Consider the following 27,145-nt stretch of genomic DNA (forward strand, 5'->3'; position numbering starts at 1 on the left):
AACCCATAGAGGAAAAATGTTCAAATATCAAAATTATTTGGCAAATATTTCAAAATCATGGCCACAGATATAACAAATTTAAGAGGAACATTGCTTCAAATTTATTGTCCATTCTTTTGACCCTAGGAAGAAAAGAAAAATAAAGTAGTATTTATTTCTACAATTTATCAACGAGAATAGAGTGTCACTTCTGACATTTAATTTAGCCCCCTTTTTATGTCACAGGAACCCAATGAAGGATGACTCAAGTAATAGCATCATGGTACCACTTAAGAATTTAAGAGGAACCACCAGAGACAACAGAATTGGTTATACTGGAAGAAAGAAATAAAAAAGAAATATATGTGTAATGAAATATCTGGCGTAAGCATAAAACAGTCTAGAAGAACTGTTACTTTTGTGGTCAGGGGTTGTCTAAGGATGTGGGGAATCGCTGTTGAATATCTCTTTTGGTCATTTGCTGTTTGTTTTGTCTGGTTTGGATTGGTTCAGGGCTTTTCGAAAATTAACAGAAAGGGTAAAGAGCACTTTCTGAATGGCAGCCAAGAATTTAAATCTGATTAGAAGGAAGGGGAAGATAGCCAACATTTCTTGAGCACTTATCAAGTTCCATGCCAGTGTAAGGCTCTTAGTAGTAATTACATCATTTCATTTTGCAACATGTGAGGTAGGTGTTATCTTCAGTTTATAAATGAGGAACCTTAGGCTCAGAGAGGTCCAATATTGATTTGAACAAGGCTACTCAGATAGTAGGTGATAGAGGAAATAATTACACTTCAAACTGTCCGACTCCAAAAGTACCAGGGCATATCAGGTTCTCCATGTGTCATAAATAATGCTAAAAGCAATTTTTCTTCAATAAACCACTGCTCTTTGGTATGAGAATTCAAATCTACTTTGTTCCTTGTATTCCTTCTTGGAGCTTTTTCTTGGATTCCAGCGACCGTAGTAAATTCCTTCATGTAAATTGTTTTAAAACTTGAAATACTCCCGCTATAGGTTTAGGTAAGATTTTAGCTATGGCTAGGAAGACATAAAAATGACATCAAGTATTGCAATCCATGACTCTGTTACTCTTGATTTCTACATTCTTAGTCCCACATTTCCTGCTTACCTTAGACATTCCCTGTCCTCAAGGAACTCACATTCTTGGAGAGGAGCTGTATGCCTATGGATGTCACATGAAGGAAGTTGGCTGTAAGCTGAGTGTGAAGGGGAGCCACAGAAGGATGTAAGCCAGAGGAATAATAACAGCAGATTTGAACTGTAGAGAGCTCATTCTAGAGCTCATGCGGAGGATACTTCTAAAGAAAACTAAAGCTGCACTAGAGGCACAGAAGTCTTAATGAGAGAAGTTGGACGCCTGAACCAGGACCATCACAGATAGTACAGAGAAAGAGGAACACAGTGGAGAAATATTTAAGAGGTGCAGTTGTCAGAATATGGTGATTGACTCAGGTGTGAGGAGTCAAGGATGACCCCAAGTGTTAGGCTTGTCCTGAGTGTCCCGAGTGTTAGCAGCTGAGCTGGAGATACAGGAAGAAGAGCAGGTGTTGGGGATAAGGAGATGATCAGCTCCATTATGAACATCTTCTGTTTGATGTGTTTGCAGACACCCAGGAGAGTGTCCAAAAATGATCAGATGTAGAGCTCATTAGAGCAGGAGAGGAAACTGGGCTACATATATAGATGTGTGGGCCATCAGTCCAAAGGTGGTAACTAAGGCCACCAGCCTTTAAGGGTGAGCAAGGAAAAGAACCTTCTAAGAAGGTTCCTAGAGGAGGAAAAACCACAAAGAAGGAAGAGAACCAAAGCAAAAGGTCCATGGAAGTCAAAGGGAAGAGGATTTCATGGAGAAAGTGGTCCATAGTTTCAAAGGCTGTGGAGAGGTCAAGGAAGACTGAGGAGTTCATTGGGCTTTGCTATCTACAGGTCATTCATGGGCAATCCTTGTCATGGGAGATTCAGGAAAAGAAAAGTTGTTGAATAAATATGGGCTACATTGAAACTGTCTTAGCACTAGGTGTATTATAAACTCAAAGCAAGTTATCATTTTCATCTGATGTGTGACCAACAAAAGTCATGGAGTGTCCAATGGCAAGATCTAGTACCTCATTGGCCAAAGTCCTCTGATTTCTTCTAAATTTTCACAATGGCTCTTAATTAATGATGAGATATGAAACTGAAAATTTACCCTAAATGAAAAGAGTAGGACTCACACATTGAATCCAATCGCTCTGTCCTGTTTCTCATGGTCAAGAAACGCTTTTGCAACTTCCTGGGCCTCTCCCTTGCCCCACAGGCTAACTGTTATTAAGTCCCATTGATTCTACCCCCTAAATATCTCTCATGTGCATCACCTCTTCTCCATGTCCACCACCACTCCCTAATTTAGATCTTGTTCTTCATTTAGGTTATTGGTCCTCCTGGCTCAAGTCTCATTTCCTCTCAGTCCCTATAAGTCAATGGAGGACCTGAATGTGTGTTGCTCATCTTTCTGTCTCTACCCTCTAGCCTTTAGCATAATATTTTCCACTTAATATATGCTCAATAAATGTAGAGGAACAAGTACAAGTAACAAATATTGTATTTAGGGCTTTGGGTTCATACTCTTTGACACATGACAAGAGAAAAGTCATGTACTAATATAGTACTAATGAAGAGAAGATATTCCTTTTATTAAATAGGTACCTCATAATTCATTGCTTTAACTGGCAGCTTTCCTTTTCATCTAGGTTAGTTATGTGATGTAAGAGAAGAAAAACATTTTAAAATAATTTTTTTTTTTGCAAATAAATTGGAGTTTCTACTTATTCAATAATATAATGGTACGTTATTTGTTTTTTTTTAAGACAGCCGACAAGACAATTCTGGTTGGTTCAATCTGACAAATTGAGTATTAAGCAAAGAAAGCTTTTTTCCTAAAATGGTTAAAGTGATCTGGGAATCTGTAACAACTCTCATACCATCTCTCATGAATAATACTGCTGGCGTATATGACTTCTTGAGCTAACATAGTAAGGCCATGTGGTGTAGCCCAGCAACCTATCAGTGTGGCATGGGCAGGTAAAGAGCCAGCCATTGCTGCTCACATTTCTCCCTTCTGAATGTTAATCTTTTTCCTGGAATAGAAATCACAGGCTGAAACAGATCTGGAAAGGTCTTAAGATCTGGCTGGCCACGCTCTAAGGCAGCGGTTCTCAACCTGTGGGTCGCGACCCCTTTGGCGGTCGAACGACCCTTTCACAGGGGTCGCCTAAGACCATCCTGCATATCAGATATTTACATTACGATTCATAACAGTAGCAAAATTACAGTTATGAAGTAGCAACAAAAATAATTTTATGGTTGGGGGTCACAACATGAGGAACTGTTTTAAAGGGCCAGAAGGTTGAGAACCACTGCATGGTCTTAGAGACGAGGAAGCCAAAGTTCACCTACTGATGTGTGCCTTGTCCACAGTCCCCACTGCTCCCAGGGTCAGTTTGGGAGGGGAAGTGTCATTATGTCATTCCCCACCCTACACAACCCCATTGTTTTTCACCCTAATTACTTCCTCTGTTTCTCTCCCTTCTTTCCTATGGGGGGTGGGGGTTAACTCAGGCACCCAATAATAGCCATCAAGTATTCTCCTCTTTAGTTAACAAAATTTAAAGTCTCTAACATTGTTACATTTCTAAATGGTTTTGTGCTCCCATATTAGCACCACTATGATCATTCTGAAATATTTACTAGTATAAATTCAGTTTTCTTTGTTGAAAACTTAATTTATGTGATTATAGAGAATGGATGTTTCTGATTTCTACTCAAATTTCTGCCTTTTTAGAAAACAAATTTTTTTTTGTTTTAAATATATTTATTTGTTTTAAGTATAACACATTTTGATTTAAAATATATTAATAATAACATTTTGCATTAAGAATAAGGAGCGCCCTAGCTGATTTCGCTCAGTGGATAGAGTGTTGGCCTGCAAACTGAAGAGTCCCACGTTTGATTCCCGTCAAGGACACAAGCCCAGGTTGCTGGCTCGATCCCCAGTATGGGGCATGCAAGAGGCAGCCGATCAATGATTCTCTCTCATCATTGATGCTTCTATCTCTCTCTCCCTCTCACTTCCTCTCTGAAATCAATAAAAAAAAGATTTTAAAAAAAGAATAAGGAGCAATATTTTATATTAAAAGACTAAATTGACTTCATGTCAAAAGGAAAATGCGTTGATAATAATTTATAAAGTAAAACTTGACAAAAAGCTATTCTCAGGTTACTATCCCCTCCCCACCTATTGCTCTCTCTTTAAAAAAAAAAAATCAAGCATATTTTAATACACTTCAGTCTCATCCCTTCTCTTAGTAAGTGGCTGTCACCCTTGGCATGGTTCCACTGATTAAATAAAGTAAAAATATCCTGGAAAAAATAGCTTCCAATTCTAAAATATGAGTTGTTGTTGTTGTTGTCTGTGAGAAAGATTGTTCATGAAAAGCAAGACTATGCAAGGTCACTTGGCATAGGTAGTGATGAAGATGTATCACCTAAGAGGTGTGGCCCAGCTGCAAGGAACCTAGGTTCCTTTCCCTGCAAGACCTGGGAGAGAATCCTGGCTCCTTAACGTCCTCATCTGTAAATGGGAATAATGAGCTTTGAAGTTTTGTGAGGAATAAAGAGGTAACGCACCTGAAAAATAGTAACTGCCCAATAAATAGCACCTACAATTATTCTCCTATTATCCAGTTTTATGCCACTGCTATTATTATTCCAGAGAAAATGATGAGATCACAGTAATCATAATGCCCTGAATTGTGATGTTTTTCTAGATTGTTATTTTATTTATTTATTTATTTTTAATATATTTTTATTGTTGATGGTATTACAGATATCCCCTATTTGACACCCCCTCCTATTCCCTCCCCTTAGAGTTTTATTTTTCTACTGACCAATTTGAAGAGACCACATAATGGAATTTGTGAGGAAGAAGTACAAGGGATTCTCACTGTTCCGTGGTCCTGCTTGAGTTTTACTTGAGTTTAGCCCAAGGGGATTTAGTTCCCAGAGGCACCAGAAAGACCTATTATAGCCCACAGGAGGCCTCAGACCTTGAAGATGAGAGTCACAGGTAAACTTATTTCAAAACATATTTATATTGTTATATTGTATTTATACTGCTAACGGTGCAGTGCAGGTCCACTGGAAGATTTTAAGCCAGGACATTGCTGCTTGCTAATTTGTCTTCATTTTGGAAGAAGAGAGTCCTCCACTGATAAATATTCTGTCCCCATATGTTTTCAAACTGCATTTAAAGGGTTTACCTACATCTTTTATGGAAAGCAAGTATTTCTCAATTCATTGAAAAAAAATCATCTCACAGGATGAGGGGGAAAATATTTTCTTTCCCCCTTTCATTAAAAAAAACACACACAAAACCCCCAAACATAACAATGAATAATGAAAGGAAAACAAATGAAGCCATTCCATTCCATGGGGGAGGGGCGGAGTAGCTGCAGGGGACAGCTGCAGTGCGTCTGCTGTCCCAATTCGTTTCTTTCCCATCACTCGATGACTTACTGAACCAAGAATGTAGACAATTCTGGCTATGGTTTAGTTTCTCGACTTAAATTCTGTGTTGTGCTCATTTGCTTCCTGCGTTGTGTCCTAAGCCGGCAGGGTCACTTCAGCCCGCGTGCAAGGAGCCACACAGGCAGGGAGCTCCTACTCCTTTCCCAGCTCCACCCCTTCCCCTGAGGGCCTTAAAATTTGGAAGGGCTCACTGTCTTAGCCAGCTCGGCTACTATAACAGACTACCATAAACTAGGTGGCTTATAGAACAAACATTTATTTCTCATAGTTCTGGAGGGTGGAAGTCCAAGATCAAGGTGCTGGCTATCTCTCCTTATTTGGTGAACAGAGAGAAATCTCTGGCCTCCTCATCTTCTTTTAAGGGCACTAATCTCATCATGGGACTCTACCCTTCTCACCCCATCTAAGCCTAATTAGCTCCCAAAGGCCCCACCTCCTAATGCCATCACACCAGAGTAAGGGCTTCAAGATGAATTTGGGGAGGGTGACACGGACATTTTTAAATTGATTTCAGAGAGGGAGGGAGAGAGAGCTAGAAACATCAATTATGAGAGAGAATCATTGATTGGCTGCCTCCTGCACGTCCCCCACTGGGGATCAAGCCCACAACCCAGGGAATATGCCCTGACCTGGAATCAAACAATGACCTCCTGATTCATAGGTCAAAGCTCAACCACTGAGCCACGCTGGCCGGGCCACACATTTAGTCTGCAGCACTCACCCAATGCCTTTATAAGTATTTATCAAAATCACCAAACCCTTTGTGACTCAAGCATTTCTCCCTGTGGTTTTGGTTGGGTATCAATCAACTGCACGCTCATACCCCATCACTGTGTGACCTTCAGCAGGATGTTATCAAATGTTTGTGCCCCCTCCCCCTCCCAAATCCATATGCTGAAGCTCTAATCTCCACTGTGATGATATCTGGAGGTGTGTCATTTGAGAGGTAATAAAGTTTAGATGAGGTCATGAGGATGGAGCCCCCAAAATAGGATTAGTGCCCTTATAAGAAGAGAGAGGTCTTCCTCTCTCCGGGAGCAGGCACAGGAAAGGCCATGTGAGCACACAATGAGAAAACAGTCATCCATAAGCCAGGAAGAGAGGCCTCACCAAAAACCAACCATGATCCTGGACCTCCTGCATTCAGAACTGTGAGAAATAAATGTGTGTTGGTTAAGCCATTCCATCTATGGTATTTTGTTATAGCAGCTCGAGCTGACTGGGATGCAAGATGACTTCAATTCTAAGAAATAATGAATGTGGTAAATCCTAAGGGGTGTTTGATTCATTTCTGAAAACTTTTTGAACTTACAGAAAAAACTCTTAGAAAGATATTTTCTAAAATATTGATGGTGACAAATGTATCTAAAAAATGTATTTTGTGCTACAATAAAATAAAGTACAACTACAATTTTTTCCAAATCTTCCTTCAAGCCATCATTTATTTCTTTTTTACAAATTTTCATAGTTCTTTAGTTTCCTGATATGTACTATATTCATGTACGAGAATTTTAATTTTCAGACAGACACTTAAAAGTACAGCTTTTAAAAGCATTTTTGGGCCGAACCGGTTTGGCTCAGTGGATAGACTGTCGGCCTGCGGACTGAAGGGTCCCAGGTTCGATTCCAGTCAAGGGTATGTACCTTGGTTGCGGGCACATCCCCACTGGGGGGCGTGCAGGAGGCAGCTGATCAATGTTTCTCTCTCATTGATGTTTCTAACTCTCTATCCCTCTCCCTTCTTCTCTGTAAAAAATCAATAAAATATATTTAAAAAATAAAAAAATAAAAGCATTTTTGGTGTTTTGTTTAGAAATAAAAGAAGCATGAATCAGCAGCATATTTTACAATATTCAGTATAGTTTTCAATTAAATTTTAAAATATTACTTATTCCTTTTAGTATGTGAGGAATCTAACAATGTAATTATATGGAGGCTCATTAAAATAGAATCACTATATAGAATTCTGTATCCCAACAAATGACCCACCTTTCCTTCTAAGAAAGTTGTGTGGCTTCTAGAATTTTGAGAAATTAATACATTCATTTCAATGCTAGAAATGGTGCGTCATATAGCCCAGATTTCTACACAGTAACAGAGGTTTGCTCAGGCTGCCTGTGCTCCTTGTGGGCTCAGGGCAGTGCTAGTTATTAATACCTAACATCATCCCCCCATGTCAGCTACTCATCCTCCCGAATGAAACATGATCTGCCACCACTGTGGAGTGTGTGGTGTCAAGTTATCCAAAAACACTCACTAAAGACATGCTCTTATTAAATTTATCTGGAACTCTCCCCCAAACTAGTGCTGCATTCTAGGCAGATGGGAAAACTGAGATGCTGTCCAGAAGTGACACTAAGATAATTTTGTGTGAGGAAGAGAATTTTCATCAGAATCTCTTGGGTCATATGTTAAAAATGCACATTCCCTGCCTCCAAGCCCAGAGTTTCTGACCTAGTAGGAATGGTCTTGGATTAGATCCAAAAATCTGGTTTAATAAGATTCTGATGCCACTGATCCACTTGGAGGAACATGCTGTACAGGGTGGGACAAAAGTAGGTTTACAGTTGTGAGTACACAAAAGGCTTTATTCTTGAACTATGATTTATTCATCTTTGTATTATTTTCCATAGGAACAACTGTAAACCTACTGTTGCCCCACTCTATAGTTGTGCTGGATTCTACACCTAGCTTAGAAATCACACACCAAGAACTATACCCTGAGCAAGATGGGCCAAGGCAAAACTCTGAAGTTGGAGAACTTTGCTCTGTTTTCAATTAATTTTCTTTTTTCCCAGGCACTTTAGGTGGCCTCCCTGTTGGGTCTCCATGGGACTGACTTACCCAGTTCTTTGTAAATGTTTAATTTTTTTCTCCCTGCCTCCTATCTATGTTAAACCTAGATGCTACGAGTGTCATGCCTACAATGAATCAGGTATCTGATTAACTATCTATGCTGAGGGGTTATGGCTGCCAACACTTAAATGTGTTTTTCTCTTAGGCATATGTTCCTTTTAGCAAAGGGCTTTAGAAATTTGTGGCAAAGGGCTTTAGAAATTTAGGATGTTTACCAGAAGGGATAAATCTCAAATACTAAACTTCTAGATGCCCTGGCAATACAATAGGGGAGGTAATTTTGGTCTGTTCATCTCAAGCCTGGGCAAGCCTCCTTATATAATCAATTCTGTTCTGAAGAATGTACGGATTTCCTTTGCAGACTTATGTAGAACTTTAAGAGGACAAGAATGACCACAAAAGGCATTGAGAGTGTCAATTCTTATCTTTTTAGCTTTGATGGTTGCTGTTGATAGGATCAAATTGGAGGGAGGGAGAGAATTGGCTAACATTACTTAAATTCACCCGATTCTGCCTGGCTAGTGTGGCTCAGTGGTTGAGCATTGACCTATGAACTAGAAAGTCACTGGTTCGATTCCTGGTCAGGGCACATGCCTGGGTTGCAGGCTCAATTCCCAGTGTGGGGCGTGTAGAAGGCAGCCAATCAATGATTCTCTCTCATCATTGATGTTTCTATCTCTCTCCCTTTCCCTTCCTCTCTGAAATCAATAAAAATACATTTTAAATTCACCTGATCCTAATATAATACTGACTTGAATCATACAACCAGTATGAGAGTTTTCCCTGGGAAATAGTTCTTTCCAGAAAGAAGCTGTTCAACTCACAAAGCAGTGACCCAGGATCAATACCTGTAGAAATTTAGAATCAGAAATCACTTGTGCTCTTCTCCAATGACCCTGCTGTAATCCTCCTGGGGGTCAGAGCCATGCATATTAATGGTCTGGCAGAGGAGGAAAGGTTGAGTGACAAGGAGGCACAGAATCCATCTGGCCTGATTAAGAGAAATGGCTCTGGGTTCTGAATCTAGACGCACTAGGGTGACCTTGGGAAAGTTATAGAAACTCTTTAGCCTCAGTTTACCATCTGTAAAATGGGAAGTACCCTGATACACAGTAAACGTACAGTTCACTTTGCTATTATTTCATACAGTTAATATGGTTAGCCCTCCTGGGAAAAGTTAGGAAACTAAATTTGATGTTAGCCTATATCAGCCTTCCTGCTGGAGTAGGAGTAGAAAGAGGGGGAGAATTTCATATGTCTTCTCTAGTCAAGGAGCATGTATATCTTTCTGAAGGGGATAGAAGCCAAATTAAGATATCTGTATTTGACTAATATTAAAAATATGAAGGGTGCTGCTTTCAATTTCCACACAAAGCTCTTAATATTTATCTCAATTAGTAATTTTTTAAACAGCACATTGAGATAAAAAATTAGCTGGCGCTACCTACTGCCATACCTTTAGTTATCACATCAACATATTTCCATTCATTCTTACAAAAACAATTATTGACCATCTATTATGTGCCAGCCACTGGCTTCCATGATTATACAGGATACAGTGGTGAATAAGAGAGAAAAATGAAATGTTAACATACAAGGCTTCTCATTTTAGTATTCAGGATGGAATAAGAACCAGCCTGAAACTTACATTTATGTGTCCGTTCCAAAGAAGTCTTGCAGAGAGCTTGAGGAATACTGTCAGGGACACACAGAACATGGCAGAGCTCAGGCAGAGGTCAAAGGTTTGAAGCGTCAGGTGGTACTCTTCATAGTGTGGTGGATCCACACACACTGATGGGAATTTTGCATATGGAAAAGGAAAGGCAACCGCATAACCAAGATAATTGGTGCCTGCAACCCCTGATAATGAGTAGAAGCAATATGGGCCGAGGAGAGCCGATTCCAAGGCTACTGCAAAGTGAAGTGGACATCCTATAAGGCTCAGAATCACAAAAGTGAAACTAGCTTCCCACTGAAAATAAAGCAGAAACAAATAGTTACTTTGGGAACTATATTTTCCAAAAGCTTCTTAGCAATCGGAAGAAAGAGATGCCAGGTCTTAATCTCTCCTACTGGGAAGTGAAAGAGAAATGGGTCACAACCTTCCCTTAGGCCCTTGTGTTCTCCTCTTCTATCTACATTATGGAAGAATAACATCAGCCAACTGGGGCAAAAAATGAAATCAATTCCATCCAACAAATATTTATTTATCTCCTGTCATGTGTTGAGAACCAGTCTGGGGTGGGAAAAACAGACGAGTAAACAGAATCCCTGCTTTATCTATCCTAGGGCCTTGCCAATCAGGGTGTGGTCCATGGTCCACTGACACCCCCTGGTACATTGTTAGAAATGTAGACTCTCAGGTCTCTCCAGGATCTACTGAACCAGAAACTGCCTGTTAACCAGATCCCCAGGTGATTTACACCTACTAGTACATTAAAGCTTGAGAAGCAGTGCTGTAGCCATCGGAGAAAAGTTTTTAATGAGATCAAGGTATTGATCTATATTGTGGGATTACTTGGTTTCATGCTATTAAAATTCAAATTATTATGACTTTTCATTCTTTCTTTTTTATCCTCACCTGAGGATATTTTTTTCATTGAATTTTTTAGAGAGAGCAGAAGGAAGGGAGGAGGAAGAGAGAGAGAGAGAGACAGAGAGAGAGAGAGGAAAGAAAACATTGACATGAGAGTCACATATTGATTGGTTGCCTCCAGGGTGGGGATTGAACCTGCAACTGAGGTATGCCCTTGACCAGGACTTGAACCTGAGACCCTTCGGTCCACAGGCCAACGTTGTAACCACTGAGAAAAACCGGCCAGGCCTCATTCTTTCTTTAAGGGCAGAGTACAGGGAGATACCAAATTAGAAGGAGATACCAAATTGAGGAGTTGAGACTTGAAAATGCAACATTGAAAGCAGAGGAGCCTATAGATCTCTTTCTTCAAGATGAAACCCAGTAGCACTAACCCTGGTTCTATCCTCCCCAAATGACAGCACTTACAATAACCACAGGAACTTGTAGAAAATGTTTGGGGCAGGAATCAAATACAAAATTTTAATTGAAAACATAGTTTATTACTTAAAATTCATCATAGTAAGGCATTGATTAGACAGAATCTACACTAATAAAAGAGAAAGATGCAAATTGATTGTACCTTCGTGATGCCCACCAGCCAATCAGGAGTGAGCATGCAAATTAATCCAACAAAGATGGCTGGTTAATTTGCATACGCAGGCGCCGAGGGGGCAGAGCAGGACACAGGCATTCCGCACCGCCCCAGCTGCTCCAGGCCTCTGGGCAGCATGGGAAGGCGAAAGGCAGCTCTGGCCAGAGTGAAGGCGGTGCCGGCAGCCAGGGGAAGGAAGGCCCATTCTTGCACGAATCTTCGTGCATCCAGCCTCTAGTTCAACTATAATTGGAAATCACAGTCTCTATGTTCTATCCTGAACTAAGAGAGATTTGATCTCCAAACGATCTTCCTTGAAATAAAAGGGGTTCTATAATAAAACTGACACGTCCAGTAACAGAAAGTAACCTCACAGGGTAATCTGATCATAACTTCCTAAATGGGCAGATTATGGTGGGTAGTCACCTTCCAGGCACATAACTTCTTTAGTAAAAGTTTATCTTTGCCTTAAGCAAATCCTGTCTATTGTTCTTGCGTATCTAGATTAACACACCGTTGAAATGTCCCTTTTCAGACCCCTCCTTCTAAGACATAACCATTCTCAAGAGATCACATAATCGTGTTCACTATCCTGTAATCCAATCCCCACCTTGCTTTTTCCCACCTCCATGTAATCTCCCTTACGTTCTCTCCTTAATTTCAAATGAGTAAAAGAAACTGAAAAACTGTCCCTCTCTGAAAAGTTTAGATCTTGCTTCTTGGCAGTTGTTGTCATTTTGGCTCAAATCAAATCTTTACAGGTTTGGATATTTCTCACATCAACAATGTCCACATGTTTACCAAGTATCTCTGGGTCCACTCTTTGTGAGCCAACAGTAGGAGTACACCAGCTGTGATGGCCTGTGAAAGGAAGATGGGAAAATAACATCCATGATAGAATGTACCTCTGGAAAGAGTTCAATCTGTCTCACGATTTGACAACTTTACCATGAACTGGAAGGAACAGCAAATGGCTAAGTGGATGTATAGCTCCGACCTCCTCTTCATCCGTGATGACAATGAGGAAGAGAAGCCATAAGTGTCATAAAGACATGATTCATGCAAGCTCATTTTTTGATTTTTCTGTGTTGCCTTTGCCATCGAGATGATAAGCTTTGCTATAGTAGGCTATCATTGCAATAGAAGCTTGGCTTTATAACCCTTGCCATATGTTCTGTTTTGATTAATTGCTTATTGTTCATCTTTCTTACAAATTGCTAAAACTGCACATGGGAAGAACCGGAATGGAAAATGTGTCACAAAACCCTGAAAACCCTCAGCAGCAGCACTATGTTTTACTATCTGCTTCCTCTTGAAAAGCCTGCTGGTGGGATACAAATACATGATCCCTGTTTCTCAAGTAACAAAGATTATCATTAGAATGAATGCATGATGGGTCATATATTGTTCTGGCTGCAGTGGGGTCCAGCTTTTCAAAAGAGAGTTCTTTATAGTCTCCATTGAAGGAAAAAGGCCCAAAGTGCAGAATAAAAATAGTTAAACAAAGGAGGGAATGGTGTCACCAGAACTGAGCAATAGATAATGAAGAAAAAAAAAATCTGGGCTCATCTTTGATTCAGTGCCCGGTCTGATAAAGGAGACCTTTGTGGTCATTGAGCCTGGAAATCACTTATTCCCAACCCATAAATCATTTGTTCCTCTTCAAGAAACGTTTTGAGATGGAGAGAGAAAGCCAGGAAGAGATGTGCCTGAAATAAGATACAGAACGAGGGCAGGCCTAAAAATAGTACCATTTAGGTTTTTGACAGAAAAATAAACATGAATGTATATATAGTACCAACAAATTTAAGGGGGAGAAAAATCAGAGCTTTTACCAATGCGGTTTTGTGGTATGCTGCTTTTGTAGCCCCGGGTCTGGCATATTTATTATTTTGAGACCCAGCTTTTCATTTTCCTGGCATATTTTATTTTGAATGTTGGATTTAGAGAATTTGAGATGGGGGTGTGGGGGGTGGGAGAGCACACACACACATGCACTCACACAAAACTTCTCATGTAGCTAAGCCTGAAATTCCAGACTTGGCATCGCCATACCATAAAACTCTCATGGATAAAAACAGAACCATCTGTAGTCAAAAGAGGTTGGCTTGATTCTGCAAGAGGAAAGTTTCCAAGGGACCCTATGGAGGTCGAGCCAGCATAAATAGTACAACAAAACAGGAGAATTATTAAGAGCAACTGTAACACTGGCGGGCTAAGCCCTCGGCCAGTCTGTGCTTTCAGAGGCAAGGCACTCAAATGACACGTCACTCCTCTGTGAGCAACACTGAAGCAAAGGAGATGAAGCAGGGGGACGCCCCTCTGCTGGTTTAGCTCCAAATAGATAGCTGACATTATCAGCCGCTTAGATTCCAGGTTGCCGTAACTACTTTGGCACGAACTGTGTCTTGCCTTTTCTAACGTTGAAAAATGCTGTTGTAGCTGCCAGCTTGAATTTTACTTTGTTTACACAAAACTTTGAAAAAGATCTTTCATGGAGCAGGCTGGTGTGTGAATACCAGTGACTTGTTAAATCCACCCTGCAGGATGTGGCTCAGGAGCCCAGCACACTCATCTTTCTATCCCCCCCACCTCGTGACCTCTCACCCGCCAACCCCCCAACCCCCTACTGTGCATAGGAGGTAGAGTGGGAGTGTGCCTTCAGGAGTCACAGCCTACCCCTCTTATTTCTTTTAAAAAATTTTGTTTTTAGAGAGAGAGGGGAAAAGAATAAAAAAGAAAGAGATTTGAGGTAGGGGAGAGGTCAAGTGGGAAAAGGAAAGGTGAAGGAGGGAGTGTCTGAGAGGCACAAAGTTGGATAGAGCTGGGCGGTCAGATTGTGAGGAAGGAGGGGGTGGTGCTTGGGGACGTGCACTCTCCCTCAGCTTTTCTTGACAGGCTGTTGACATGTTCTATGGGCTGTTATGTTGACGTGCTCTATGGGCAGTTCTAGGGACAGTACTTGGGTTTTGCAATGGTTGCTGCTAACACTTTGGTTGCATGATAATTGTGAACCCTCCCACTTATTCTTTAAATTGTTCAAGTAAATGATGCAGTTCCCAGAAGCAGACAAAGGAAGCAGGAAGCAGTCACAACGGAAATAGAAACTTTTAGACAAACAATTTTAATGTGGGCTAATTTACTCACTTATGAACTAGAGGCCCAGTGCACGAATTTGTGCTTGGGTGGGATCCGGCCGGCTCAGGCCCAATTGGAGGATTGGGGCTGGGCCTGTTGGGAGGAGGAGACGGTGGCAGGTTGGCCGGCCAGCCCTCCCTGATCAGGGCCCAATCAGGGCTAGGCTGACTGGGGAGAAGGGCCCCAGGCAATTGGGCCGGCAGGCCAGCCCCCAGATTGGGGTGGGTGGGCCAATTAGAGGCCAGTGGCCTGGGGGAGGGTCTGTGGGTGGTTGGCCAGCCAACCCTGACCCTGATCGAAGTGGGGGGAGGAGGTTTGATCATGGGCGGAACTGGCTGGGAGGAGGGCCCACAGGCCTATGGAGGTGGTGGAGGCTGATGGGGGTGGGGCTGGCTGTGGGGAGGGACTGCGGGAGGTGGGCCGGCTGGCCCTGCCCCCTATTGGGGTGGGGGGAGCAATCAGGGGTGGGGCTGGGTGGGGAGAGGGGCTGCGGGAGGTTGGCCAGCCGGCCCCACCCCCTGCTCGGGCCCATTCGCTCGCTCAGTAGGCATCATAGCGACCAGTCATTCTGGTCATTATGGCGTTCCAGTTGCTGGCTTTTTATATATATAGATTATGGGTCTGTTATGAACAAGGGATGTGATAGATACTATGCAGACAGAATGATGAAGCTAATATTTATTGAGCACTTGCTCTACGCCAGGCACTAGCCTAAGCACTTCACATGTGTTCACTCATTATGACCCTATGATGTAGATCTGCTACTTTTTATTTTTATTTTATTTTTTTAGAAGCTATGGCACTTATTTAACTAATTATAATTCCTATAACTTTTCCATAACTATAACTTAAAATAATCTTCTTAATTTTATCCAATTTTGTATCATTAAACTTCTCTCTCTCCACCCCTTACCCCAGTCAATCATAATTGTCTTGGTGATCAATTTAAATTAAAAAAGAATCACTACCTTTTGCTGTTGTTGTTAATCATCACCTGGGGATATTATTTCCATTTTTTTTTTTTTAGAGAGGGTGGAAGGGAGGGAGGCAAGGGGGGAGAGAGAAAAATATTGATGTGAGAGAGATACATTAATTGGTTGCCTCCCACACTTGCCTGACGAGGGCTGTGGATCAAACCTGCAACCCAGGTACATGCCCTTGATTGGGAATCAAACCTTAACCCTTTGGTGCGAGGGCCTAAGCTCTAACCACTTAGCAACACTAGCCAGGGCTCACAGTACTTTTTAAATGAAGCACAGAGAAGCTAAGTAAGATGAGTAAGCTCACCAAGTAATAATTCTACAAACAATAGCTCCAATTCTCAGTGCAATTTACAGTCTAGATAGGAAAATAATGCAAATATGAGAATGTCCAAAAAATTAGGTAAAAGCGTGGGTGCTTTCTGTGTGAGAAGAGCTCAATGACAAGATACCATTTCCAGGGGGAACAACCACTGATGAAGTCACCGTGGAAGAGACAGAACCTGGAAGGGGACCAAAGCTTTGCTACCAGCTGCCCTTTGGGATATTGATTTTAAGGTGCTTATTGAGAAACAAAAGATTCAGAAAGAATCTTTGCCTCGCCCTCCTCCTTTCTTTCTGCTCAAGAGATTCTGATAGAAAAACCTGCTTTAGGAAGGAGGTCTTAACATTTCCTCCTTAGCCTACCTTGAATTAAGTATGGTGAATAAGTCAGGAGCCTGTTACTAGAATCCCCCGTGTCCCATTAGTTCTGGGTTGCCTAGCAATATTTTTTTTAATGTAGTGAGTTATTATAGATATCTTAACATTAAATTTCCAAAAACTATACAGTATCTCTATTCCCAAAGTTCTGTGTGGGAATTTGGAGGCTGGCCAGTGGTAAATTACATCCAATGAGACACCAGACCAGTACTATGATCCCAACTTACTCTTTGGCTGCATGATGTTTGTGTGGATGCCTAGCAAGAATTTGCCTGCCCTGTGTGTTCTGCTCTTCCTCAACTACGTGTAAATTGCCCATTCTCTTCGGAAATCTATGGCCCTGTTCCCCCTGCCCTTTTGCTCTTTTGTCTAAAATATCATATATACCCAATGTTGTCTCACTGTCTCTGAAATTTTTATGCCTATGTTAATGCCCATGGGCATGCATTAAAATTTTATTTTCTCCTGTTACACTGCCTCTATTAATTTGATTACTAGCCCAGCTAGAAGAACTTAGTGAGAGGAAAAGTACCATTATTTTTTAGCCGCCACAACCTGAAGCGGATTTGAAAAACAGATGTGATTTCAGTGGGAATCAGAGGGAAGGGTGTCCAGGCAGCCGGAGCAGCAGGTGCACAGGCAGGAAAGTGGCAGTCACTCTTGGGGAACAGTGAGAGAGGTGCCCCGCCCTGCGGGAGGATTGGTTCTTAGCGGAGACGAGTAGGAAATCAGGCTCAAAACCACACGAGGCCAGGTTGAGGAGGGCCTCACAGTTCAGGCTGACATATCCCAAACTTTGGACAGTGAAGCAACACTAAAGGTTTTTGATCAAGGAGATAGACTGACACAGCAGAGGTTTAGAAAGATGAGCCTGTTGTTGCATGCATGTTGGATTGGAATGGAGCGAGGACGAGAGGTCTCTGGAGGACCTTGGTCTTCAAATGTTTTTTGTTTGTTTGTTTTTGTGTGTGGGTTTTTTGTTTGTTTGTTTTGGCTTTTAACCACTATCCACAGTAAGAAATATATTTTGCTTCATGGCCAAGAAATAAATATTTTTATAGCTAACCAAAATAATAATAATATCCTTATTTTGTGTGACATACTCTAATAGTCTCATTCTCTATTCTATTCTATTCTATTCTATTCTATTCTATCTATTCTATTCTATTTCTATTCCTATTCTATTTGATTCATGTTTTCTAAATTCTGTTAGCTACATAACAGATTGATTTTATAATCCACTGATGGAGAGAGTCCCACAGCTGAGCTATCAAAGTTATCTAGGAATAAAACTTGGGCAGGGGTGGGAAGTGGTAAGAAGTTGGTGGTGGTGGTGGTAGTGAGGTACACAGTGAGAACAGGAGGAAGGAATGCATAGGGGTGCACCTCATAGGAAAAAATTAAAGTCACTGGGCAACTGATTGTGAAACTGAGGGTCCTCATAACTCTGATTTGATTTAAACTGTAATTTTAAAACAATAATTTTTTCCCTCCTCTCACTCTCAGCACACTTTACTGACCTGACCTTAGTCTCTCACCTTGGTGATTGTTGACCCCTGGGGCAGCAGAAAACAATGCCTTGGTTCTGACTAATGGTCACAAGGTTTAAGCCCCTGGCAGGCTAAAAAGATAACATCTTAATCTGGTATGTTTCAACTACTGTGCCAGGAAGACATGATGACCCCCTTGGCTACCTCTCCTTGAAACTGGTTCCGGGTTCCGGATTCCGGAGCTGACCGCGGGAGTTGTCCTCAAGACCTGAAGAAATAGGCCCTGGTCGGGTAGCTCAGTTGGTTAGAGCGTCCTCCCAATGTGCAAACATTGCAGGTTCGATCCCTGGTCAGTGCACATGTAAGAATCAATCAGTGGCCCTAGCCAGTTTGGCTCAGTGGATAGAGTGTTGGCCTTCGGACTGAAGGATCCCAGGTTCGATTCCAGTCAAGGGCACATGGCCAGGTTGCGGGATTGATCCCTAGTAGGGGGCATGCAGGAGGCAACCGATCAATGATTCTTTCTCATCATTGATGTTTCCATCTCTCTCTCCCTCTTCCTTCCTCTCTGAAATCAATACAAATATATTTTAAAAAAAGAGAATCAACCAACGAATGCATAAAGTAAGTGGAACAACAAATCAATGTTTCTCTCCCTTCCTCTCTCTCTCTAAAAATCAATCAATCAATTAAAAAAAGAACAACAAAAACATTGCCCAGGACCTGAAGAAATGATTTATTACCCTTATTTCACCTCTGACCAATCAGCTCTCAACAGACCTGGAATTCCTAACCCCCGGTGTCTTGTGATTTTGCTCTATATACTCTGTAACCTATGTGCCATGGAGGAGTAGCTCTTTCAGGACACAAGCTTGCTCATCTCCAGATTTGCCAATTCTAATCAATGATTTCCTTTCTTTGCTGCAAACCCCCAACTTCCGTGCATCTTTTGCCAGAGCATACAGATAGAATGAACTTAATTATTGGGCTCCGGTAACAACTGGACATGATCGGGTGGGAATGGGGCTGAGGGTGGGCTGAATTTGGGCAGTAAAACCCTAAGACCAGCAGGACAGGTCCTTAGGAACTTGTCAGACATGCAGAATCTCAGGCCTCATCCTATTCTTATTGAATCAGAGTTTGCATTTTTTTTAAAAAAATATGTTTTTATTGATTTTAGAAAAAGGAAGGGAGAGGGAGAGAAACATCAATGAAAGAGGAAACACCCATTGGCTGCCTCCTGTACACCCCTACTGAAGATTGAGCCCACAACCCAGGAATCCAACCTGCAACCTCTTGGTGCATGAGAAGATGTTCAACCAACAGAGCCACACTGACCAGGACCAGAATTTTCATGTTGACATGATCCCTGGGTAATTCATAGGCACATGACAGTTTGAGAAGCACTAGTTTAGATGAAAGGAGAGTCAAACATTGCTCCAAGGTTTAAAAAAGACAAGGAAGTCAGGAGAAGAAACTATTGTTTTTGGTGATAAGATAATTAATTTGTTTTGGACAAGCTGAACTTAAAGAAGCGCAGGATATCTAAGGGAAAATTGACCATCAGGTAGTTAGAAATCACAGGACTGTTGAGCCATGGTGCAATTGAGTCCCTCCTGTAACAGAGAAGGAGCCTGGAGTTGCATGGGTAGGTCTAGCCCTACCTTCCTCCCAAGTTCCCTTCTCCAAGCAGGGTTCTGGGTGAAGCACTTTTGCTCACTATTGGCCAAGCCACTGAACCCTCTAGGCTTCAGATCTTGTGAAACTCATTGTACTTTGGTTTCTTCATTTGAACTTGATCTACAAGGCAGGTTTTCTGGGATTTAAGTAGAGATCATTGTGTAAGGTGCTATGATCTCCTTGCTGCATACTTTTTGTCATGATGCCTTTAAATAACTGCTTCAGAAATTCTAGGAAAGCTGCTTATCATATGGCTGGCAGAATAGAAGTAGGAGAGTCTGAGGACCAATATTTGTGAAGAACTTAGAAAGCCTTGAATGAAAGGCACTGAACAAATACAAAGTGCTGGGCCACTTGTAAAAACCTATCTCTTACAAGTCTCCAAAGAGATATGTATTCTTTACAAAGGGAAATGTCAATATGATTGAAGTGTATAAATTATCTTTTCACCAGGGGAAGATACACTTTGTAGGCGAGTTGAGAAATGACTGGCAAAGAAGGTTGTGAAATGAGTCAGAGACCTTTTGAAGTTGACCCTGATCAGACAGAGCTATGGTTCAATAGAAAACTCAACTAGGAAAAAGAAATTATGTTTTAAATTTAAATATTACCAAAAGAGTGAACAATCTCATTGCTTTCCTTTTCATGAGGATTTTTTTCCTGCTTTAGTATAAATACCAGCTTGACCTTTAGTTTTTGCAACCTAATTAGAGTTCAACTATATAAGAAATTCTGTGCCACCAGTATGAGATTTATTCACTTATTTGACAATGTTTATTGAACAATGTTTATTGAATATCTAGTATGTGGCTCACTCTGTTCCAAGTGCTGGGAATACAGCAATAAACAAAATAGAAAAAATCCCTGCCCTTGTATAATAAACATTGGAGGAGGACAAACAAATAATAAATAAGTAAATTATATGGTATACTAGGGGCCCAGTGCATGAATTTGTGCACCTTGAAAGGAGCGGTGGGCCAAGAGGCTGCAGTGGACACAGGGATGGGTCTCGGCCCATCCTCCGCGCCCCTGCCCAGCCCCTCCTGCAGTGGACCCTGGTCCCCTGTCTGCCCACACCTCTGCTCCTTCTGCTGCCGCTCCCACACACTGACAGCACTGGCCCTGCTCGCATCCGCTGATGGCGCTGAGCGATCAGGACTGGCGCCGGGCACTGGCAGTGGGTGCGAGCACCTGGCAGGACCACAGCACAAGGGAGCAAAAAATTTTCAGTAACCACCAGAGGCTCGCCCTGATGACAGCAACTGGTATCCTACCTTGGTCTGGTATCTTGCTCACCTGCTCCACCATCCCTCTGTGGCCAACGCCTGCCATGTTCTGTGCACGCACCCCCTGGTGGTCAGCACATGTCATACCGGCCAGTTGTTTGGTTGTTCAGCCGTTTGGTCTATTTGCATATTAGTGTTTTATATATATAGATTAGATGGTGATAAGGGATATGGGGGAAAATAGAGCAGGGAATGCCAATTGGGGGGGGGAGGTTCTAGGCCAGGGGTGGGCAAACTTTTTGACTCGAGGGCCACAATGGGTTCTTAAACTGGACCGGAGGACCGGAACAAAAGCATGGATGGAGTGTTTGTGTGAACTAATATAAATTCAAAGTAAATATCATTACATAAAAGGGTACGGTCTTTTTTTTTTTTTTTTTTAGTTTTATTCATTTCAAACGGGCTGGATCCGGCCCGCGGGCCGTAGTTTGCCCACGGCTGTTCTAGGCATTAGTGAGAAAGTGACATTTATTCAAGGAATTAAAGATTAGGAAATGAGTTGTGTGTGGGAAGAGGCTTCAGGCAGAAAACAGGCTGTACAGTACAAAGGCCCTGAGTCAGAAACACACAGTACAAAGGCCCTGAGACAGAAACACACCCTTGGCATTTTTTAGAACAACAAGAAGCTAGTGTGATGGGAAAGAAATTAGTTAAGGGAGAGTGGCAGGAGATGAAGACCAGGAGGTAACAGGATGGGGAACTCAGCAAGTCATCAGGGAATGGGTTAGAAGAGTGAGTTGGGTGGCAAGGGATTAGGAACACAGGGTTTGGACAGTGAAAGTCATGGTATTAAAGCACTTGTATAGGGCTTCAATATTGGCAAAGCTCTTTATTATACAACTAGAGGCCCGATGCATGAAATTCGTGCAAGGGGCTCGGCCCTCGCAGCCCTGGCTTCATCTGGAAGGTCGTCCGGACGGTTGTTCTGCTGTTCAGTCTAATTAGCATATTAGCTCTTTATTATATAGGCTCTTTGTTCAAGTTGCATTTACTCTTTCTGAATATCTTAAGGTTAGACATTTCACATATGCTCTCTTTACCTGTAAAATACCCCATTTTGTAGGCTAAGACCAGAGTGGTAAATGTAAAATAATGTACTTAAAAAGAAACGAAAAAAGAAAAACATCACCAAATGGTCTCCTTATTCAGTTCCATACTCCCACCACCCGGCTTGCCCCCGTACGCACACAATAGTTAAACCTCGCTGGACCGAGTTCCATTAGCATCTGGACCTTGCATTATGCTCCATTGTAACTCAAGCATGTAGGAGGCTATCAACACATATTTATTTAATAGTTAGATTAAAATTATATTTCCTACGATCTCACTTTTAAGTACTACCCCAGTTAGAGTCTGATTTTTTAAAAAGACTTAAAGTGTTGCCCCTCCTCAGGGTGGCTACATTTTAATAGAAAACTTCTTAGGATCAAAAAGCTTCAAAATTGAATTCTCTAGTCTTCAGTGGTGAATGTCAGGTAACTTGGGAAATAATGAGAGAAGGATTTGTTGTGCTTGTGGGCCTCTGTAACTCCTAAGTCACACCACCCTGAATTTAGTGTAAGACATGCTCACTTCTTTGACCCATGAATCTGACGTACTGGTTTGATCCTTCATCTGTCAATCAGCCAAAGAGCAGACACTGAGCACCTACTTGGTGCCAATTTGTACTTGGCACATGCCCACCTCCCTTGGGAACTGGGAAGTTTGTGAAGTTCATCACCCAACATTTTTAAAAAAATCTATTTCTATTGATTTCAGAGAGGAAGGGAGAGAGAGATAGAAATATCAATGATGAAAGAGAATTATTGATCAGCTGCGTCCTGCATGCCCCCTCCTGGGGATCGAGCCCACAACCTGGGCATGGGCCCTGACCAGGAATTGAATGGTGATCTCCTGGTTCATGGGTTGACACTCAACCACTGAGCCATGCTGGCTGGGCCATCACCCAACTTCTTGAATTATTTTCAGGTCAAACAATTGTGAGGAGAGAAAAAGGGGAGAGAACTAAGATTTTTGGGCTTGCAAATCTGGGTGATGTAGACACATGTCAGCATTTCTAATAAAAGCGTTAGTCTGAAAGTTATTTCACCTGTTTTCCTTCTTAAAATTATTTTTCATGGTTGATATTTTCTATTGAATTTATTGGGGAGACATCTATCTTTAATAATAAAAGCATAATATACTAATTAGACTGGATAGCCAAATGACCTCCTGGAGGTCCTTCCAGATGACCTTCTGGACGAAGCAGGGGCTGCGAGGGCCGAGTCCCTTGCATGATTTTCATGCATCGGGCCTCTAGTATATATATATATATAAAAGCCTAAGCTACCATTACGACTGGATGACCGGATAACTGGCTGGTGGCTTTGACATGCAATGACCACCAGGGGGCAGATGCTCAACACAGGAGCTGCCCCCTGGTGGTCAGTGAGTTCCCACAGCCAACCTCCCATGGTGGGCCAACCTCCCGTGGTCCCTCCCCCAGGCTGGCTGAAATTGGGACTGGGTGAGAAGGCCTCGATCAGCCGGGAGGGACACCATCCATGTACAAATTCATGCACTGGGCCTCTAATTGGTTAATAAAATTATATAGGTTTCAGGTGTACAATTCTATAATATATCATCTGGATATTGTATTGTGTATTCACTACCACAAATCAAGTTTCCTTTCATCACCATTTATCTCCTCTTTACCCTCTTCTACCTCCCCCACACCCCTGATATATATACTTTTAATTTCAACTTCAAGATATTTCAATTTCTCAGAATATCAAGATGAGGAGATTAAAATAAAATAACTTTTTAAGAATTTCTTGAACAGTATTTCTGTTATAGTTTACATAAGATACAGTACACATGATAAAATGATTTTAAGAAAAATCCTACATTTAAAATGCAAATAATCTACACTAATAAAAGAGAAAGATGCAAATTAATCATCACTCTGCTACAGCCACAAGCCACGCCCACCAGCCAATCAGGAGCCAGTATGCAAATTAACCCAACTAAGATGGCCGGGGACACGGAGCTGGAGCAAGCAGGAGGCTTGGGTTGCCCCCGGCGATGGAGAAAGCCAAGCATCCCTCCTGCCCTGGCCGGCTCTGGGCTCCGCTCAAGGCTACAAAGTTTCAATTATAGAAGCTAAATAAATCCCAGATACCTGCTTCCAGGCCACTCTGGAAAAAAGAAAAAAGAAAAAAAGGAGAGGCTGGGAGCTTGGATCGCTGAGGGGTGTGGCCAGCCTGAAAATGGTCATCAGCCCTTCATCCAGACTGGCCAGGCACCCTAACAGGACCCCCCACCCAGAAGGGGGTGTGGGCAGCCTGAAGACAGCCCTCAGCCCCTCACCCAGGCTGGCCACACCCCCATGGGATGAGGGTCCCCACTGGGGGGCTTGACCAGCTTGCAAACAGCCATCAGCCCCTCACCCAAGATGGCCAGGCACCCCAGTGGGGACCCCCACTCTGAAGGGGGTGTGGCCAGCCTAAAAACGGCCCTCAGCCCCTCACCCAGGCTGGCAAGGCACCCCAGTGGGACCCCCACCCTGATCCAGGACACCCTTCAGGGCAAACGGGCCAGCCCTCATCCGTGCACCAGGCCTCTATCCTATGTAATAAAAAGGTAATATGCAAATTGACCCTAACACCAGAACAACTGGAAATGACTGGTCACTATGACACACACTGACCACCAGGGGGCAGACGCTCAATGCAGGAGCTGGCCCCTGGTGGTCAGTGCGCTCCCACAGGGGGAGCTCTGCTCAGCCACAAGCCAGGCTGATGGCTGCCAGCACAGCAGTGGTGGCAGGAGCCTTTCCCGCCTCCTCAGCAGTGCTAAGGATGTCTGACTGCAGCTTAGGCCTGCTCCCCGCTGGCAAGTGGACATCCCTCGAGGGCCCCCGGGCTGCCAGAGTGATGTCTGACTGCCAGCTTAGGCCCCATCTCCCAGGGAGTGGGCCTAAGCCAGCAGGTGGACATCCCTCGAGGGGTCCCAGACTGCGAGAGGGCACAGGCCGGCCGAGGGACCCCTCTGAGTGCACAAATTTTTGTGCACCGGGCGTCTAGTAGAAAATAATGTTCTAAGGTGAGTTCTGTAGAATGTTGACTTTTTCATATTGTTGGGAAACTTAAAAAGAATATGTTATTCTGTTTCCTCTTTCCCTCCCTCCTTCCTGTAATCTCTCAATATAGGTAATAAAATGTTTACCTACCAAAGCTCCATTCCAAATGGGACAAGCAATCCAGACACTCCATCCTGTGAACCAAAGCTTGTAAGAAAAGACTGGGAAGAAAGCAATAACTCCAGAGAAAACACTGAGAGCCCCTAAAGTCATGAGAATCCGACCAGCAGCCTGGTATAGGCCCTGCATTTTCCTCTGTGACTTGGGTCCTTAATCTCAAATATGTTCTGTTACTAAAACATGAGGGCATGTCAGGCCTCAACAAACACAAGTTTCTTAGAGACAGTAGCCATGACACATGTGGACTGTTGATCTACTTGGAAACAGGATTCTAATTTGTTTGACCTCTGATAATAAAACATAATGAAATAATCTTTTGACATAGATTTGACAAATAAATTCTCATACTAGTTTACTTTAGGGAGAGAGAGAGAGAGAGAGAGAGAGAGAGAGAGAGAGAGAGAGAAAATCAGTCCTCATTTTGGGTTACCGCCTTCATTCCCTTCATTCTGCCCTGTCCCGGGGAGTGACCACTTCCTGGCTTAATCAGATTCAAAGCCTTGCTGACTGAGCTAATTGTTTCTCAACTCAACCTGCCTGGTGGTTCCAGCATAAAGCCAACATCCTCTGTGCACAATAGATCCACATTCCCAGCACAATTTCCCACAAAACAAAGAAAAATAAGCACTCTGATCACTTCTCATTCCATTTAATTTAAGTGATTTAAAGCAAAAACCAAGACCTCTCCCCCTTTCAAAGTTCAATTCTATTACAAGTATTTTTTTATTTTTGTAATAAAATTTTTTGATATGAACTTATTCCTAAATAGACATATGCTTCCTTCTGGAGTTCCGCATTGTTTTCACTAAACTGGCTTCATGTTAGTCCTTTTATTAGTAATTCAATGATCAAGTGCAAAGATAGAAATGTATGCATTTGTAAAATAAACTTTGGGGAGGAATTTATTAGTTGAAGAAAATACTGATTGCCATTTATTCTTGAATCGTATTTTAAAATTTAGCAGTCAGGCTTATGTACATTTAAGCAATCGCCAAATTCATCTTTTGCCTTTGAGAAAGTGGCGCATATGGGCTTTTGACGGATAAGACATGTTAGACTGTCTCTTCCAAGATAATATCTTGAAAACACCGATTTCATTCTGAAGCTATCAGAATAATTATCCTATTCAATATTAATATCTTTTTTCTTACATAAAATGATGAAAAATAATTTTATGGGTAGAAATGCAATGGTTCAGAACATGGATTTTGACATCAGACAGAGCTAAGATCCTGTTCTCGTTCTGCTATTACCAGGTATGTGTCCTTGGGCCAGGTCAAGTTACATAACTTTCTAGGTCTATTTCTTCATATGGGAAGTGGGACTAAATCAGTGTTTCTCTCACCAGGTGGTGATTGAGAGGATTAAAGGAGACAATACATGTAAAATGCTCAGCACTGAGCTCCACATAGCAAAGATGCCCAGTAGTTCGTTGCCTGTTCTTACGTTGGGACATTTCATCTTTGGAGATGTTTCAGCATGGGACAGCGGCACAATCATGATTGTTGCGTTTATCCATCACCTAATGCTCATTAGGTTTGACTCTTCCTGATCAATTTGGTAAAAGCTCCCAAAGGACCCTCCCAAGTATGGTGAGGAGAGGAGCTTCTCTCAGATTCGCTGCCCTTTTTCTCTCTTTCTGTCTGTAATAGCCAGTCCACAGTGTGACCCCGATTTTGAAGCAGTTGCATTCCTGGATATACAGAGTCCAGGAAACCAGCTCAGGCTTTCTGCTGTAGCTGTTATTCCCCATCTTCTCTCAACACCGTGGGAGTATATTCTCTGATTTTTTTTAAATGTTTCTAGATAAATTCCATAAGGGCAGATGCTTGCAAGTCTGATACATCCCCTAGACCAGCAGTATTCAACCTTTTTCTTCCTATGGCACACATAAACCAATTACTAAAATTCTGTGGCACACCAAAAAATGTATTATATTTTTTGCTGATCTGAAAAAAAAATAGGTATGATTTTGATTCACACTGGATGGCTATTGTATTGGCTGTTGTCATTTTTTTATTATTATTATTTG

At 42.2% G+C, this 27,145-nt stretch overlaps 1 protein-coding gene and 1 non-coding gene across 2 annotated transcripts; both read right to left on the minus strand.

Moving 5' to 3' along the window:
* TMEM212 (transmembrane protein 212) lies at nucleotides 1-25,242 on the minus strand. Its single transcript, XM_006088892.3, has 4 exons — nucleotides 25,084-25,242; nucleotides 12,399-12,458; nucleotides 10,076-10,399; nucleotides 1-122 (listed from the first exon to the last, which is right to left on the minus strand). The coding sequence occupies exons 1-4, from the start codon at nucleotides 25,240-25,242 to the stop codon at nucleotides 102-104; spliced, it is 564 nt and encodes a 187-aa protein (XP_006088954.2). The 3' UTR covers nucleotides 1-101.
* Nucleotides 16,564-16,686, minus strand: LOC111826080. Its single transcript, XR_002829325.1, has one exon. It is a non-coding gene; the product is annotated as a small nucleolar RNA SNORA23 (small nucleolar RNA).
* Nucleotides 25,243-27,145: the final 1,903 nt, after the last annotated feature.

Source organism: Myotis lucifugus, unplaced genomic scaffold (assembly GCF_000147115.1).
Source record: "Myotis lucifugus unplaced genomic scaffold, Myoluc2.0 scaffold_53, whole genome shotgun sequence".
Lineage (NCBI taxonomy): Eukaryota > Metazoa > Chordata > Mammalia > Chiroptera > Vespertilionidae > Myotis > Myotis lucifugus.